This window comes from Enoplosus armatus, chromosome 16, assembly GCF_043641665.1.
Source record: "Enoplosus armatus isolate fEnoArm2 chromosome 16, fEnoArm2.hap1, whole genome shotgun sequence".
Lineage (NCBI taxonomy): Eukaryota > Metazoa > Chordata > Actinopteri > Centrarchiformes > Enoplosidae > Enoplosus > Enoplosus armatus.
Window position 1 is genome coordinate 22,366,367 of NC_092195.1, and position 19,529 is coordinate 22,385,895.

The window sequence follows — 19,529 nt, forward strand, 5'->3', positions numbered from 1 at the left end:
GTTTAGACCTATATTTATAATGTATATAGATATATAATATATATGTGTGTGTGTGTGAGAGAATCAGAGCTGTACGTATATTTTAAAATGTTATCCCTTTAAATAATAAGACTGCACACAGAACTACAACGAAGACATGAAATCCCATCAGCCTCAGCTGAAATGATGTGGGGGGTGTTCATGTAGAGCTGCAACTCACCATCTGAGAACTGAGAACTACAGTTACACTAATAACTAATTTACTGCAGACAGGTGAGGGTGAGACAGACGGGTCAGGAGTGAGACAGACTGGTGAGGGGTGAGACAGATGGGCCAGGAGTGAGACAGACTGGTGAGGGGTGAGACAGACCGGACAGACCGGCCAGGAGTGAGACAGATGGGCAAACTCTCAGTCTTGGCTCCTGATCAGATTTCAAGTTTATGTTCGGGAAGTCGCCCCCCCAAAGCAGAACTCTCCGACTCTCACATGATGTCATCTGGTTTTATGTGTGTTCGTGTTCTGAAGGAACATGTGAGGTGCTGACGGAGGTCTAAAGAGGTTCATCTGGTTCAGATCCGTCAGTTGTGACATTAATTCAGCAGCTGTTTTATCTGGTTATCGGTGAGGTTCTTCATGTTCTGACTGATCAAGAACATAAAGCCATGTTTCCCTGATTTCAGTTCAGCATTTAATGAAAATGTTTTCAGTTTGTTTGTTTGTCAAATGAATTTATTCATTTCTGAATTACTTTAAAATCAAAGGTTCATTCTTTGTTGTTTCCAATGAAGTTTATTTAAAAGCAGATATGTTTTCATTTTTTTGCAGAACTTCGTAAAGTTGCTGTTCGTCGTGTTCATGTAAAGATGATGAAGTCATGTGATCTCAAGTCACATGACACCAAGAGACCAGCTCTGATAACTTAGAAGTGGATTCATTTTCATTTATGTTGGAGCAGGACTGTTTACCCCTGCTTCCTGTGTTCGTGCTAAGCTAGGCTAATATCCATTCCATAAATGAATATCATATAATGTAAATGGGCAAGAAAAAGAGACTTACACACATATTTATCACATCTTTATTGAAAGTTTTGATAATCAGGATCAGAATCTGCAGCTGGACTTTTAGAGAAGTCCAGACTGATCGAATGTGACACTTGTTGAATTTGAAAGTGTCTCTTCTCTTCATATAAAGTTGCTAAAACGTGATCTTCATAAAATTCAACCGTCCAATCAGTGATGAAGGTGAAGAGGAGCAAATCATAAAGGTTAATGTTGGCCTTATGTTTCTTTGGTGTTGTTGTTAGACGTCAGAGAGCAGACTGTTGTCACGGTAACCATCTGACACTATCAATAAATATGATCGATTAATTGATAAAGATGTTGAGACGACTCCGGACTAACAAGAGTCTCTCCCTGGACACAAATAAAAACTTGTATTCACACTTACGCCGGTTTCAGCTTTATTTCAAGAACCCAAAGGAGACACGAACAAGACGGACACTTCAGGGCCCGGCGCCTGAGTCCGGACCGAGGGTCACCTGCTGACAGGTGAGGGTCAGTGACTGCTCCTCTATTTGTAAGTAAATACGTGTTGTTTTTTGACTTAAAGAAGTTTAAGAAGTAATGTTTTTGTAGAAGCTCTTCTATAACAGGAGCAGGTTCCTCTGGGACGGTTCATAGTAATCAGAGTGTGCACTGTCCTGCAGAACATAAAGTCTGCTTTTAGAAATTCACTTCAAACATTTTCCACACACTTCCACACATATGTTGATGGATTCTGATCTGCTGCGTTCATGATTGAAATGATATGATTTGTGTTCACTGTTGAACAGCAGCACTAGAGTCAGCTGGAACCTGAGACGTCAGTCTGATCAGTCTGGACTACTTGTTCAAACGTAACTTTTGTTAAAGGGCCAGCCATTGAACCACCTATTTTTACTTGATTGATTGATTGAAGGTAAATCCAAGTTGAGTAAAGACCCGTCACAAAGGGGGAACTTCGGAACCTCTTCCAGATCAGGACCTGCAAAAGAGTGGAGGTTGCGTCTTTCTCTTGAACTACAAACCTCCAAAACACTTAAGATGTCTCCTTTAGATGTGGAAGAGGTTCCAGTGTTGTTACAGGCTCAACAGAAAATAATACGAATAATAAGAAAATAACATCACGTTGGTTTGGTGACTTTAAAGCAGTGTTGCCACAAATGAAAAAAATATAATTTACCACAATGAGCCGTTAAAGGCATTAAGACTTTCATTGATTCTCTCATAGAACAAGGAGACTGCACACTGTCGACACATATACTGCTCTACATCCCGGAAGTGGGAAAGAGGCAGAATTAAGATCAACAAGTTCTGATGCTGTTGGAAGAGGCCACGTGGCTCGTGAAAGTCAACAGCCAGCTGAATCCAGGTCATACCCACCACCGCCACCGAAGGCAGATCATCACACAATACTAAAACTAACCCACCACACAACCACCGGTTCGCCTTGAGCTAGTCATTGAAGGTATCCCAGGACCTTTTCTAGTCAATTCTGCTTCTGCAGTGAAAGCAACATTTTTAAAAATCGTGGGTGCCCCCTGGAACCTTTGTCTGAACTATTAACTATGGTGCGTGGGGATCCTACTGTCGGATTATTGTCCTTTGTGAGGACAATGACATCACCACACCGACAGCTACGATATGCTTCAGACTCAGCCAACGGTTGATGAAAACATATTGTAGTGGCTCAGCCTAAACTTGAAGCCAATATTTGTGCTCCTCCATGTAGCAACACCAAACACCTGAATGAACGTTCCCACCTGTATTGTCTGTAACCCAGAGCACACAGGTGACACCTACTGGACCAATTTGGTATATACATACAGTAGAAATGGCTCCTACACAAATAAATTGACTATGTGACTTTCAGAGACATGTTCACCCCCCCACCACCACCATGTCAACACAGTTGGTCTCCCTAGTGCCTCCAGCATTATGAACAAAAACCCCTCCCTCGACCTGTGAATGTCCACTCACAGCCCAACAACAGTAACAAGTGCCAGCTGGTGAGTCAGTGTTTTTATGCCTCCACATGTGGAAGCACTCTGAGCTGTCGGGTCAGCTGTTTCCAAAACCAAAAATACACAAACAAAAGTTCTTCAGCTTCTTGAATCTATTTCATGTTCAGAGAAAAGAGGGAAATCAGCAGAAGCAGAAACTGAACCTCCAGACCAGCTGACCAGCCTGTTAGCATCATATCGTGTAGGTAGCCATCAAGTGCATATTTAATCCACTTTTACAGATTCTCATTCCAAAATGAGATCCTGTCATGAAGAGTTGGATGTGTTGGTGTCTCTCCTGTTTCTACATGTTCTCTAAAGAAGCTGAAATGTATTTAAACAAATTAGAAGGAACTTTCCTTGTTGAGAAATAGTTCCAGGATTCAACTCCAACTAAAACCCCAAACATGGACAGATTATGAGACTACTTCTGTGGGTTCCAGTGGTTCTTTAAGAGATTCTAGCTGCCATTTGGGATGTTCTAGGGGTCTACGGGTCATTGAGGTGCCTTTTCCAGTCCTTTTGAAGGTTCTAGGGGTCGTTAAGGGTCTCTTTATTTGACCTTGAGAGTTTTGCGTTGTTTTTTTTAGTTGCAGTTAGCTCGTCTACCCAGCAGGGGGCGCTGTTGTGACGTAAAGACCTGAATATTACGATCTTATGTCTCAGCCAACAGGCCTCTGATCCTAAATCAGTAGATAGACAGTGTTGGTGCAGAACTCACTGTATGTGCTCATCCATCAGTTTATTGACTGACTGATTGATTGATTGATTGATTATATATTTCTTAATCTGTTTGTATGTCTATCTTTGGCTGCAGACCTATGTTTAGCTCCTCTAGCAGACTCACCTGACCCCCCCCCCCCCCAGCTGATCTTTGTTGTGCTTAACGCCGTCGCGCCGTCGGGCCGTGGCCCCGCCCCCCTCCACCCCCCCCCACCCCCCCCGCTCAGCCTATGGAGGATTTCGTGATTTTCTCCTCCGTCTCCTCCTCCTCCGCTGCTGCTGCGTCCATTATTACTGTGAGGAACCGAGGAACCGCAGCGTGACACCACGACAACAGCAGGCCGAGCAGGAGGGCCGGACCGCCGGGGAGGAGCAGAGGATGAGAGCCGCCGCCGGGACGGAGAGCCGACCGGAACCACCGCTGCTGAAACCCGGAGGAGGCGACATGACTGCGGAATAAACAGGCGAGAGGACTCCGCCTGTCGGTGAGTGAGTGATGGATGGAGGGATGAACAGATAAACAGGTGGATGTGTGGATGTTCGGCTCTTTGACCGCTGCTGTGTCCGCTGCTCGATTCAGAGCCGCTGAATCCACCGGGAGCTGGACAAAATAAAATGAGCACCTTGCCCCGCCTTCATCACCATCATCATTTATTATTATTATTATTATTATTATTATTATTATTATCATCAACATACTGGCGGGCCTTCAGTCATATGGCGACGGACTGACTGACTCCGGCCTTTTCTCACAGTCAGGATGTCTGGGCCGCCCGCCGGGGCCGGTCCGAGACCGGAGCTGCCGGACCTGAGCCACCTGACAGAGGAGGAGCAGAGCATCATCCTGTCGGTGATGGAGAGGCAGAGGAAGGAGGAGGAAAAGGAACAGAGCATGCTCAAGTAAGGACGAGGGGCGGGGTTAACCTGCAGGCACGTGCCCCTCTCTTCCGATGATTGGTTATTGATTATTGATCAGTGATGATTGGCTGCTGTGCTGATTGGTCTGACAAAATAAAAGCACAGGTGTGAATTATCAAAGTAAAACTCACCTCAGTTGCAGCACAGAAAGACTGAAGAGAAAATGGCAATAGTGATGTCATACAAGGAAGGTGACCTCTGACCTCCAGTCAGTTTAATGCAAAGTGTAGCATGCAGTATGCAGTATGCAAACAAAAGCAAAAATATGCAGTTTGTCAAAACCACCCGGATGTCGTACAGATTCTGAAAAACGCTCCAGTCTGCATCGGACCAGTCTACCTCGCATACTGTGTCCCACAATGCAAAGCGCTGCCGGTGGATTGTCATTAACGTTACATGAACTTTCACTTATTTCACCTCAGCAGATCAAACTCTGTTTCTGAACAAATAAACAACCCAGTTACTGAATCTTCACTCAGATCAGATCCACAAGGCCTCATTTAAAGGTTTGTTCTGACTTTCATCAGACGGGGGGGCAGAATACCTGCAGGATTATTACTGAGCCTGGCCGGCACACTGCACAGTTTCATCCTGAGAAGCAGTATGTACCTCCATGCAGACATTATTCCCCTACGTCTACATCAAAGACCAAAGATGGTCTCTGTCATTTCAGGTAGTTCAAATCAGCTGATGTTTGTAAGTGTTCATTGTTATGATCAGTTTGATGCTATAAAAAGGGGTGAGACGTCATGATTGACAGCTGTGATTGACTGGTGTGCTCGCGATTGGGTTGTTGTTGCTGCTTTTTGTTTGCCATCACGACTGTAAACAGAATATTTTGGGGTTTTGGACTTTTAGTTGGACAAAACAAAACGTATGAAGACGAAATATTTTTCACAGTTTTCTGATGTTTTATAAACCAAACAATGAATCAGCGAATTGAAGGTGAAGATGAAAATGAGTGAGTTGAGATTGAGTGAACTCCTGTGTGATGTTTGACAGGAAGTCCACAGACTGCGATCTTAGAACAGCACTGAGCTGACAAATAAACCAACGAATAAGAGTTCAACTCCATTGAAACAGTCTGAGAAGTGAAAGCTCAGGCACATGACACATGAGACGAGGTGTGACAACGGTAGTTTAGAACAGTCTGATGGCTTTTTACTGGATATTCAGAGTGATGAGAATCTCTTTAACTTCAAATGTTTCATTGTTTATTGATTCTATTTCCATGCACATAACAAATTATTAAGCCCCATTCAGACAGGATGAACATTACAGGAGGAGGTGGGGAATGAAATCTTCACTGAAGACGGTGAACTGAAGGTGAATTTGAGTCAAACATCTCACTCCTTCTGAGAGTCATAATTCAGATCAGTCAGATCTGAACACAGATCATCTCTGATGTCCATCCAGAATAAACCTCCAGAAGTCCACTTAGAAATCAGAGAAAAAGACGCTGCAGAACCTGCCTGAGAATCCTCCTGTTTTGAAGTTTCCTTCAGTGTCACAGTGATCAGTGATAGTTGTCTGTCCATCGATGAGGACACTGCAGACAGGAGCTGCAACTGCTGATTCAGCTACTTTTTGTCGTCATATTGGTTCCCAAATAGGCCTATAGGTTGGTGTTAGCATGTTTCCATTCATCAGATTTCACATTTCACACTGAGCTAATAAAATGCAGCAGACGGAAGAATTACTGATCACTGAGGCTGAAGTCTTTGTTACTGGTTTTAGTGGAATTCCAGACTTTTGCAGCTTTGCTCTTTAAATCCAATTACAGAGAGATTGTGTGTGTGTGTGTGAGAGTGTGTATGCGCCTGCATGCGGTGGTTTGTTGGGTCACTACTTTTTATTTAGTTTTTAGGGTAAAAATAGTTTTGGGTCAGTTGTGATAATTTATAAATAAACAATAAATCGTCTCGTCGTCTCTGTATATGTGTATACATATATGTATATACATATATGATATATATATATACATATATTGTGTCGACTTTAATCTTTCCAATCTTTCTAATTTTGGACTATTTGAGAACAAAGCGGAGGGAAGAAGCAGCATGTAAAGTTTGGATGTTGAACATGTGGAGAGAGTGTGTTTAACTTATATTCATTATTTGATGCTTCAGTTTTAATGTGTGTTTCTGTTCTGACACCATTTATTTCATCATCATCATCATCATCATCATCGTCATGTGTCTGCAGGGATCAGGAGGAAGTGAAACCTCCGTCCCCCTCGTAAGTACCTCAGTCAGAACTACATCTCCCAGAGTGCACTTGTCCTAGCTACGCCTCTTTCCCAAACCTCATCAAACTACTTCCTGTTTCCCAAACTGGCAACCTCACTTAACTACTTCCTGTTCCTAAAACTGGCAACCTCAAACTACTTCCTGTTTCCCAAACTGGCAACCTCATTAAACTACTTCCTGTCAGCTGACTGTCTGTGTTACCTGGATAGGTGGAATCTGTTCTCGGGGGTCAGTCAGTTGGTCAATAACGTTGCCGCCAACGTGTCTGAAGTTCTGCAGGTTAAAAGTCCGACTGACGATGAGTCGCAGACGTGAGTAAAAACCAGAACAAAATATTGATGCAAGACAGAAAAGATATTATTATTATATATACTGTTATTATTCTTGATATTATTACTATTATTATTTCATTATTTATCTTTCTTCTGTTTGGGGGATAATCATGCCCTGAGTTTTAGAATTTCAATTCCCATGATGTTTTTGGGGATGTAAACAGGAAGTAAAATGTTGCCATGGAGTCAGGAAGTTAGCTGTGGGCTACAAGTTGACCCACGTTCTTTAGCCTATATTTGTTCCCTCCCTGGAATTTTAAGGTTTCCAGGTTTTCCAGGATGTCTAAGATGCTGCTGCCCTTTCTGGAAAACCTTTCAAGCTGTGTGTTTCCATGTAGTCAAATTGTCTCCATTAACAGTAACTGAATCAGCTGTTAGCAGCTCACTGGATCACTGAAGGAAATTTAAAAACAGGATGATTCTCAGGGAAGTTCTGCAGCGTCTTTTCTCTGTGAGTCTCTGAAAAGCAAAGAACAAGTTTGTTCACACATCTCTAATAGAGCATATTGATATAGATTATATTTCATGAATCAACTTCACTTATAGATTTTAACATGTTGTTTAATATCTGAGCTGTGACATCAGTCACAAAACACAAATCATTAATTATTCCCTTTTAACTGATTAACAGCTTTGCTGTGTTTTTATTTTTGTCTCTTCTTCACTCTTTTCATTCCTCTACGATACAAGTACACAAGCTAGCAATGCTACCAAAAACTAGCCTCCTGACACCTGTCTCTGTCACATGACCCCTCACCTCGCAGGTTACAGTGGGCCGTCGAGAGTCTCCCGTTCAGAGTAACACCACCCTCTCTGATCTCTACTCTCTCTGCCCCCCCCCCCCCCACAGGAAGTTACATCAGCAGTTTGAGCTGTATAAGGACCAGGTGAAGAAGCTGGGGGAGGAGCCTCAGGTGGCTCAGACAGCGAGGGCGGAGTCTCCCACCTGTGGTGTCTGTCGCAAGACCAAGTTCGCCAACGGCTGCGGTCGTGCTTGCTGTTACTGCCAGAGTCGCTTCTGTGCACGCTGTGGGGGGCGTGTCCCTCTAAGAGCCAATAAGGTCAGTGTGGGGGGCGTGTCCCTCTAAGAGCCAATAAGGTCAGTGTGGGGGGCATGTCCCTCTGAGAGCCAATAAAGTCAGTGGTAACTGATGAATAATAACTGATAACCGATGAATAATAACCGATAACTGATGAATAGTAACTGATAACCGATGAATAATAACCGATAACTGATGAATAGTAACCGATAATCGATGAATAATAACTGATAACTGATGAATAATAACTGATAACCGATGAATAGTAACTGATAACCGATGAATAATAACCGATAACCGATGAATAGTAACCGATAACCGATGAATAGTAACCGATAACCGATGAATGATAACTGATAACCGATGAATAGTAACTGATAACTGATGAATAATAACTGATAACCGATGAATAATAACTGATAACTGATGAATAGTAACCGATAACCGATAAATAATAACTGATGAATAATAACTGATAACTGATGATGATGAACAGTAAAGGAAGGCTTGAAGGATTTTATCCAACCTGTTAAACCTGTTTCAGTGTTCATACAGACACCTGACCTCCTTACTATTAATGAATTGAATTGAATTGAATTGAATTAGCCCCCTTTAATCCAATTAACACACAGGCATTACTTCATTAATAATGCACCCAGTATTACAGCTGATTGGCTGTTGAAGTTGTGTTTGAACACTAGATGGAGCCTGTTGTTCTGTAAAAACTTATTTTCATGAAATTTGTGGGGCTCAGAGTCAGATCATAAGGCTCTCAGTCACAGTGGTTGTTGTTATTTATTAGTTTCCTCAGAACTTGTTCCCACGTTTCTCTGCAGTCCTGAACGCATCGTCATGATTTCTCTAACATTCATTTAGTTTAGTCTACATCAGAAACAATGAAATGATTATTTTCTACCAAAAAGATAATTTTTACACATTTTGAAAATGTTGATAAATGATATTCATCTCTGTATTTAATGCTGGTGTAAAAATCAAACCTCCTGTTTTACAATTGTGTCAGTGAGACATTTAAAACATGCAGCTGCTGTCATTATTAAAAATAATATCATGATTTACTGTCTGTGTGTTTCAGGTGATGTGGGTTTGTAACGTCTGCAGGAAGAAGCAGGAGATTCTCACTCGGTCGGGGGAGTTTTACTCCGTCAACCACAGCTCACACTGTGTTTCATACCCACCAACACAGGGGCAGCCGGGGACCACGGGGCCTCTGAGCAACGGAGCCACTGAGCGGTCAGTAGAACACAGTAGAACCCTGAAAGACAAATGAGTCACTTCATCAATCCAGAAAGGTTTGAGCTTTCTGCCACATCTTGTTGTCATGGAGATGATCTAAATGTTATCAGCAGACTACTTCTTATCACATGACCATACTGATCCTGCAAGTCCAAATGTTGCAGGAATAATTATATTTATTAATTATAATATATATAATATAATAAAGTCAGACTGTTAATTAGTTTGTTGTTAATTACAGTCTGTGTGAACCCCCCCCCCCCCGCTGTAATCAGATTAACAGATTCATAATCCTGCAGCTCATAGAGGCTTACTGCTGCTGCTAAATACAGCAACACACTACACACGTAGGCTAACACATGCAGGCTAACACACACAGGCTAACTCATGCAGGCTAACACACGCAGGCTAATACCACACAGGCCAACACATGCAGGATAACTCATGCAGGCTAACACACGCAGGCTAATACCACACAGGCCAACACATGCAGGACAACACCCGCAGGCTAACACACACAGGCTAACATGCAGGCTAACACATGCAGGCTAACACACGCAGGCTAACACATGCAGGCTAACACACGCAGGCTAATACCACACAGGCCAACACATGCAGGATAACACATGCAGGCTGACACACACAAGCTAACACCTGCAGGCTAACGCCACACAGGCTAACGCCACACAGGCTAACACACACAGGCTAACACATGCAGGCTAACACACACAGGCTAACGCCACACAGGCTAACACATGCAGGCTAACATGACCAGCCAATAAGGTCAGTCGTAACTGATGAATAGTAACTGATAACTGATGAATAGTAACTGATAACTGATGAATAATAACTGATAACTGATGAATAATAACTGATATCTGATGAATAATAACCGATAACTGATGAATAATAACTGATAACTGATGAATAGTAACTGATAAATGATGAATAATAACTGATGAATAGTAACTGAGAAATGATGAATAATAATTGATAACATGACTAGTAACTGATAAATAATAAATGAAATAAATAAACCTTTGAAATGTTTTGACATAATGAGGCTTGGTGTTATTGGATGGACATCTGCTATTAATTTTTGTGTATTGTATATTAATATTTGTATTTTATGTGTAAATTAATTATGTGTTTCTGTTTTCTTCAGTAGTCCCTTTGAAGGATTTTACCATGTTCTGATCTATTAAAGAGCAATTATAAACAGCAAGAAAAATCTGCTTCGGTGTTCATACAGACACCTGACCTCCTTTAATATATTACTATTAATGAATTAGCCCCCTTTAATCCAATTAACACACACAGGCTAACAACACACGTTAACACATGCAGGCTAACACGGGCTAACAACACACTAGGGAGGCTAGGAAGAGGGAGCGGTGATGTAATTTCCTGTGTAGGTGGAGCTAGTGGGAGGGTGCAGGAGACATTAGGGGGAGGGGCCTTGTCCCAAGTGGGTGGGGCTTCAGAGTTATGATCCAGATTCCAGTTATAAACCTGCTGACTGTGTGTGTGTGTGTGTGTGCGTGTGAATGTGTTGCTAATGTGAAGCTTCAAGCAGCCGACAGACAAACTGTAAGAAACTCTTACTTACATATTTCTATTTGTTTAATACTTGATATTAATACTTAATTAATATTCCTTTATTATCAGTTAAGTTCCTGCAGCAGCTGCATGTCTGTGCAATACTGGGTACATTAACTGAAGTACTTGTACTTTACTTGAGTGATTCCATTTTATGCTAATTTAGACTTTTATAGCTTTAGTTACTTTTCAGATTCAGATTATTAAAACAAAATGTAATCAATAAATAAATGATGATGTATAATTAAACATGAAATGCCCCAGCAGAATAGGAAGTAATTAAAGTAATGCACACACACAATGCATCAATAATTCTAATTATGTAATATGAGTAATCTTCATAATGAGTACTTTTACTTTTGATACTTGATAGCCGCAGGTTTAATGTACGCCGGATTGATGAACTGTATTGATCAGAGATGATCAATATATATATATATTTATATTCATATTGTGCTCACATGTCATGTGTTTAACTAAACTACCACAAACCGAGACCAGCGGGGGAGGATTTTAGCACTACTGAGTTCATGAGTCCAGCTTGTAATGTGGTCAAAGCTAACAGACTCCTCCCCCACCTCTCTAATTGGTTGGTTATGTGTGATTGACAGGAAGCCAAGCCCCTCTGGGTCGTATTACAATGGTGGGTGGGGCAGGATGCCTCGCTCGCCCTCTGATCATGGTCCGGACTTCCGGACTCGCTCACCACATGGCTACCATGGTAACGGGGAGGAGCTGCGGAGCCGGAGGCGACCAATCAGAGACGGGCGAGGCCGCTGGCACTCACAGGTGAGTCTGATAGGACAGGTAGGAAACAAGAGTTTATTTGGTATTTTCATTAATTTATTTATGGATTTATGTCTTCATTATTATTCATACATTTTTATTGAGTTTTTGGACTCATTTGAATGACTCCAAGATGTTTCCTCTAGCGCCACCTTCAGAGCAAACGTTACATGTTTATCTCCAAAACTGTTCAGACTGTAAGAAATGAAAAATCATCAGGATGTTTGTTGTGATTGTGGCTGTAATGAATTCTGCAGCCTGTATGGGGGAACTGACAGGAGTTTACACTGATAGCCTGATGTCTAATGGTTGTGATGATGATGACTTATCCTCTCCTGGTTCAGGACCACCCTCTGGACCAGGTTCAGGATGAGCATGAGCGGCGGCGGCAGCAGGAGGAGGAGTTTCAAGCTCGTTATCGTAGCGACCCTAACCTGGCTCGTTACCCAGTGAAGCCTCTGCCGAGCGAAGAGGCCATGAGGATGTTGGCTCAGGTTGGCAGGGTTCGCCATCAACGCCGCCACAGCGATGTCTCACTGGCAACTGCTGAGCCTGACCACCTGACCCTGAGACATATAGGTAGGAATACAGCCTTGCTTCATTACAGAGAACAGAGCCATTGACCTGTTAGTGCCTTGCTTTATTACAGAGAACAGAACCATCGACCTGTCGGTGCCTTGCTTTATTACAGAGAACAGAACCATCGACATGTCGGTGCCTTGTTCTAGGGCACTCGGTCTGATTTATTGTTTTCCTCTCAGCTCTCCATCAGAATCGGCTTCAAGGATTGGTTGGATCTGGAGGTCAGAGGTCGTTCTCTGTGGACCGGGCAGCCAATCATGTCAGCCCCACGTCTCCCCGCCGCAGCCCATTACCTCAACAACACCTGGACCCGAGCTCCGCCCTCAAGAGGAAGCCGGCCTATGAGAGCACAGCACAGAGGACACGGAGGATGGGGAAGATGCACGTGATTGGTAGCTTCAGCAGCTCAGATGAGGAGCTAGTGACCACACCCGAGTACACCAGCTGTGATGAACCTGACAGTGAGTGGCTACATGCTAACTACTAGCTACATGAGGCTAGGTGGCCACATGCTAACAGCTGTCTAAATAAGGCTAGGTGGCAACATGATAGGTATATAATTCAATTCAATGCAATTTTATTTATACAGTGCCAAATCATAACAGAAGTTATCTTTCATACAGCAGGTCTAGACCTTCCTCTTTAGAATATTATTACAGACCTAACAGTTCCCACCATGAGGGACAGCAGCTTTAACAGGCAGGAACTTTGAACAGAACCGGACTCTAGGTGGGTGGTGAAAAGTATCTGTATAATACATTATACTATCAAACAAAGTGTCCTGCACTACTTTGCACTTGCAATTTGAAGATATGTCATGTAGAACCTTCATAAAAACTACCTAGAACACTGAAAGGATGGAGATGTAAAAATGTATAAATAAGGCTTTGGATAAAAGTGCTATATAAATGCAGCTGTTTACATTTATTTACATGTTAACAGATGTGTAAATGAGGCTTGGGCTAACTGCTGGCTAGATGAGGCTGGTTGGTTACATGCTAATAGCTGTGTAAAAGAGGCTAGGTGGGGTTCAGGGCTGTCCACATACGTTTGGCCAAGTCTTTTATATAGTCGTCTGCATGTTGTTGGTACCAAAAAACTCAGGGCTCACTTTCTGGCTTTTTTCTGGAGCTTTTGACCATAACCCACTGGCCTTCTTTAGTGATTAAAACTCAAGACCTCCATGCTCAAGTCCTGGAGGTTCATTATTCTTCATATCTCAGAGTTCTTTATAAGTTTTTCATAGTTCAAAGACCAGTTGGAGGACCCCGCCCCTTCTTACTGTGTTCACACTTGAAGGTATGTAGTCCTCGGGGGAGCCCACCAGTGGGCAGTTCCTCTCAGAGAGTCCCCAGAACAGTTTGGTCCAAAAACGCCTAATCTGTCAAACATACACCTTCTGTCGTCAGAGCCCCGACTGTTATACGGGTCCTATTTAAATGGCCTATAGCGCATAGTGTGTCCCCTTTTGCTAGTTAAACGGCGCATAATCTGGGCGCAAAGTACGGTGCCAGGCGCAAAAGGGTTGTATTTCTGTACACAGTGTTCACACTGATCAAACTAACTGGACTTTGGGGTCAAGTGTACTTGGCCTGGGTCCCAGTTGTGAAAGTCCCCTTAGACTTTATTTTTATATAACATAACATAAGGCAGCTATTTGGATATTTTCTGTCCCCTAGTGCACAAAGTCTATTGATACATCCAAAAGTGGCTTCACATTAAATTGAATATGAAATGTTCTTAAGGTTCTAAGTTCAAAGAGTTTAATCATAGGTGTTTGAGAGTAAACAGGAAGAGGAGAGTGACAGCAGAGACATTAAGTTTGTGTTCTCTCTCTCTCTGACTAATTAGCTCAGCATGATAATCTTCTTACAGCTGAACACTCAGTCTGAGCAGGTTTACCCTGCACTTCCTCTAACAGCCACCAGAGGGTTCCTACTAGAACACTCTGAGAACCAAACACACTGACAGCTCTGACCTCTGTGGGTGGAACTTCACCTACAGAGAACAAAATTCTGAAATAGGTTATATTCTGTTGGGCTCTGCTTTTATAGGGCTCCTCTATAGTTCTGCAGGGTTCCATGTTTCATGTCCTGTATGGTTCTAATGGTGATTTAAGGGTTCCTTTGGCTCTGTCAGTATTCAGTAGGATTCTATTTTTGTTCCACAGAGCTCTGCCACTCTATAGGGTTCCACATGTGCTCTCTATGACTCTTCTTCTGTTATATAAGGCTTCTTTAGTCTTTGGGGTTTTATTTCAGTTCCAAATATGGCTTTCTAATAAAATCATAGAATTGTGATGCTCATTCAACTGGTGTCCAATAGGGTTCTTCCTGTGTTCCTCTGGGTTCTGCAGATGTTCTACAGAGTGCAGCTACTGCTCCGTAGCATTGTTCTATTCCTGAGGATTCTGTCACTGTTCTGTAGGGTTCTATTGTGTAATGAGTACTTCTTCTGTTCTGTGGGTTTCCTCTGCTAGATCCTCTGTTTTCACTGTTCCACAGGGTTCTCCTCCTGTTGTCTCTCTGTGTTGCTGAACATGTTGCAGTTGCTGAACGTGTTGCAGTTGCTGAATGTGTAGCAGTTGCTGAATGTGCTGCAGTTGCTGAACGTTTTGCAGTTGCTGAATGTGTTGCAGTTGCTGAACGTGTTGCAGTTGCTGAACGTGTTGCTGGACGTGTTGCAGTTGCTGAATGTGTTGCAGTTGCTGAAAACGTGTTACTGAATGTGTTACAGTTGCTGAATGTGTTGCAGTTGCTGAACGTTTTGCAGTTGCTGAATGTGTTGCAGTTGCTGAATGTGTTGCAGTTGCTGAAAACGTGTTACTGAATGTGTTGCAGTTGCTGAACGTTTTGCAGTTGCTGAATGTGTTACTGAATGTGTTGCAGTTGCTGAATGTGTTGCAGTTGCTGAACGTGTTACTGAATGTGTTGCAGTTGCTGAGCGTTTTGCAGTTGCTGCAGGTCGTCTCAGGAAATCAGGTGTCATGTTGACGAGTTAATCTTCTGGCTCCATGTCATTGGGCCAGAAGTCACCTGGTCAGAGATTATGAGCTCTGATTGGCTCAGAGGGTTCTTGGCTCCTCCTCTCAGGTCTACAGGTGACGGAGCAGCTCAGAGTCTCTGCTGCTGCCGTCCTGAAGACACTCGGAGAGAAACAAGAACCAAGAGAGAACGTTCAACAGACCCTCAAACCTGACTGTCCCAGGCCTGGAGAACTCTGGAGGATCCAGGAGAGCCCGTCTAATAATCAGATCCAGTTTAGAGCAGAACACCACCTTCTGGCTGCTCTGGTGCTGTCGGGTCACTGAATCACAGCCTCCACTGTTGTTCAATTGGATTAAAAGAGGAGAGTGTGGATTACCCAGCCTGTCTCAGGAGTCACTGTGGAGATACAAGAATAGAAACAGAGACTGCGGGAGGCAACACAACTGTTGATCAACCAGACAACAACATGTCTGCACACCTGACAGAGAGGGCTGGTGAACATCACGTCAACTGCTGGATTTCTTGGTGATCTGCTAGATTTCTTTCTGATCTGCTGGATTTCTTTCTGATCTGGTGGAAAGGTGGGAGGAGAGGGGCGGCTTCAAGGCTGCAATGTTGCCAACAACTCTGCCTCCAACCTCCACCAGCATCCAGTTTACTGTTTGACCAACCAGATCACTGTTAGACCTCCAAACTACTTCCATACCAAGCCACAGTTCAGGCTAACAACAATCTAATGACAGGCTAACAACAAACTATCAGCTAAGTCTGCAGTGAGAAGGACGCTATCTTCGACTAAGCTAACAATGAAATCATAGACAAACAGAAAGATGGGCTCAGTGTTCACACTCAGTTAATCTTATTACAGACAGGTATGAACGGCTCTGTAGCCTGCAGGCAGAGCTCAGGGCAAACAGCACGCACAGACACAGTGAGGAGGAGGAGAGAGGAACTGCAGGTTCACCTCCTCCTCTTCATCCTCCACCTCTTCCTCTACTGAAACCGCCTCCTCCTCCTCCTTCTTCATGGCGTTCAGACAGACCTGTGAGTACAGCAGTGTGTGTGTGTGTGTGTGTGTGTGTGTGTGTGTGTGTGTTTAAAGCTGCTTGTGGAGTTGTGTGTGTAAAGACGGATTAGAGGCGGCATGTTGAGACTGTATGGTGGTGTAAGATTCAGACCCCCTCCTCAAGGTTCAGAGCCCCCCTGAAAGTTCAGACCCCCCCCAAGGTTCAGAACCTTCAGTGTCAGTAAATAATAATAGCAACAATGAAACAGGCCATTATGTGCTGATGTTGATAGTGAACTATATCATTAGAACATTAATGTTCTGTTTGGTTCTATCAGTAGATGATACCTGACGTGCTTTATCAGTAAATGTTCCTCCATTTCTGTTGAGTGTTACATTGTGGGACAACAGTGTCTATCAGCACTCAGTAATCCAGAAACGTTTTAACATTTAGATTCTGCTGTCAGAAAGCGTCTTGTATGATCATTGATTCTGTTTGAGGACTCCTTCAGTCCTGAGTGTGTCTCATGGCGGTCATGAAGTGTGAGGCCGCTGCCTGCACAGGAGCTCAATCTGTATTTGTTGTATTTTGGTTTGATGTGGATATTTATTTTGTGATTTATTTTGCACTGATGGAGTTTTGGTTAGGACTGGTTGATGTATCAATTTAATCTGATTATTTAAAATGAATTTAAATATTTTGCACAATGTGTGAAATGTTGAGTATCAGGTTGGAATGAAGTGAAAAGACTTTTCTGTTCTGTTTGTGTTGAAACTGATCTGGTACAGTCAGCTCTGTGTGGAATGAATATTTTAATAATTCTTGGTCAATTGTCTTTCACACAAAGTCCTGAAGATATGTTTAAATTCTGCATTTTGTAGGAAAACAAATCTACTAATTGAACTGAGTGAATTTCATGATACCTGTTTGTGACCATGTAGAAAACAAATGTTCTTACTTTAACATGTTTTGTTCTGTAGAAGCATAAATCAATCAAATCAAATCAAATCAAAGAATGACTGTAAACACAAGAAGCAGTTGGTTCAGTTAATGAATGTTTGACCTCCGACCTCTTCTCTCTCCTCCTGGATGTCCGGTTGCTAGGAGACATGGACAGCCAATGGTGGGATCATGGTTCCTGGCACGGCGAGCCTGCGCCCATGTCTATGGTAGGACTGAGCCACGTCCCCCACCTGTCTACCCCTCTCCCTTTCCTGTTCATATTCCCTCCAGGCTCCTGTTCCTGTGTTGTTCCTGTTCTTCTCATGTCCTCTTCCTTTCTTCTTCTTTTTCTTCTCCAGTACTCCAATTTCTCTCTTGCTCTCTTCTTCTTCTCTGTTGGGTTCTCCGGTCTGGTTTCTCCTCCTGCTGTCTTTTGTTCTGGTTCCTCCTTGTTCCACGTTCTCTTTCACCAGTGTGACGTCACTCTGGTTTCCTCTAAAACCTGACAGATACATCTTCAGGCCGATATTATCATCTCTGTATCTATGGTTACATTTTCAGACTCACTGTAAATGTCAGGCGTAGTTACTGTAAATGGGTAAAATGTGTTTAAATGTTGATTGTGAGCCAGAAATAGTTAAAATCAGTTGAAGTGTAATTGCTAAAACCATTTAAAATTCCGTTTTCTATTTTAAGCCCTGTAGGTAGCGATCAGCAGAAGAGTAAGAGGTGAAAGCAGCTGAAATGTTTGAACGATCAATGAAATGTAAAATCTAAAAATCATTTCAATTATCACTTTCAGCTGAACTGTACATTTCACAAAGTGCCAGAGATAGCTTAAGTGTCTGTGCTATAAATACTTGATGTGAAAGCAGTTAAAATGTCAGTTGAAGAATTAATCAGTTCAGTATCACTTGACGTGTAATGGGTGAAAGCAGTTGAAGTACTCAGTTACAGTGTGACCAAACTGAAAGTTGGTGTCTAACCCATGAAAGCAGGTCAAGATTGTTTTCAGTAAATCTGCTGATTGGACTGAACTGTTTGTTGTTGCTGTTGCTAAGTGACCGCGTGTGTTTTTACCACTGTGACTTGTCAGCAACCAGTCACATGGCAGCCATCCAAGGATGGAGAACGTCTGATTGGTCGAATTCTGCTGAATAAGAGGATGAAGGATGGGACGGTTCCCGCAGATACAGGAGCGCTGCTGGGACTCAAGGTGAAGCACTCTTCTTCTCCTGTTTGTGACATTAACCTCAGTCTGTGTGCAGTTTAGTGCCTTGCTCATGGGCAGTGTGTCTTCAGGTGGTCGGGGGGAAGATGACGGAGTCCGGTCGTCTTTGTGCATTCATCACAAAGGTGAAGAGAGGAAGTCTGGCTGACACTGTGGGACACCTGAGACCAGGTAAACACACTCACCGGAGACCAGAGGCCTGAACTCTGAAGCAGGTTCAACACAGCAGGACATCTCCTCATCTGACCTCACTAACAGCTGAGCGCTCACATGACCCTGGTTATCAACTCGGTAAATCAAACGAGGGTGTCACAATCTAGCCATGAGTGTGTTCACGTAAGAGGGGTGGGGTTTGCAGCATCTGACCAATCACAAACACGGACACGTCTACTGGCAGCAGAGCGGCATATTTTATAACTGAAGAGCAAAGTATAATATTAGACAAAGAAGAAGAAGTTCAACACAGCTGCAGCTGCAACCAGCTACATCACAGGCACATCTCTTTTTTTGTTTCCTCTTTCTCAGGTGATCAGGTTCTAGAGTGGAACGGTCGGGTTCTTCAGGGAGCCTCGTTTAATGAAGTTTACAATATCATCCTGGAGTCCAAACCAGAACCACAGGTGGAGCTTGTGGTGTCCCGACCAATCGGGTAGGTCAAAGGTCACAGGAGGTCGAAGGTGCCATTGAAGTGGAGGCATCAGTAACAGCAGTCTGCAACAGCCTGACCCGTACAAACTGGATGAGAGAAGCACTGATGCACTTTAGAGAAATAAATAATAAATACTATTAAGATTCTCACTGAAAGGACAGGAGAGTAAATTCTATAAAATATGGTTTTAATCAGAAACTGAAACAACTT

The 19,529-nt window shown here is 43.0% G+C and overlaps 1 protein-coding gene across 1 annotated transcript in view; it reads left to right on the forward strand.

Moving 5' to 3' along the window:
- The first annotated feature begins 4,503 nt into the window (after positions 1-4,503).
- The window catches only part of LOC139298735 (regulating synaptic membrane exocytosis protein 2-like), a 46,451-nt gene continuing 31,425 nt past the window's right edge, over positions 4,504-19,529 (forward strand). Inside the window, exons 1-10 of the mRNA XM_070921483.1 lie at positions 4,504-4,643; positions 8,093-8,303; positions 9,376-9,533; positions 11,747-11,924; positions 12,266-12,500; positions 12,683-12,964; positions 17,602-17,666; positions 18,536-18,655; positions 18,742-18,841; positions 19,196-19,319. Coding sequence (XP_070777584.1) covers positions 4,504-4,643; positions 8,093-8,303; positions 9,376-9,533; positions 11,747-11,924; positions 12,266-12,500; positions 12,683-12,964; positions 17,602-17,666; positions 18,536-18,655; positions 18,742-18,841; positions 19,196-19,319 — 1,613 coding nt within the window. The remainder of the gene's footprint in view (positions 4,644-8,092; positions 8,304-9,375; positions 9,534-11,746; positions 11,925-12,265; positions 12,501-12,682; positions 12,965-17,601; positions 17,667-18,535; positions 18,656-18,741; positions 18,842-19,195; positions 19,320-19,529) is intronic.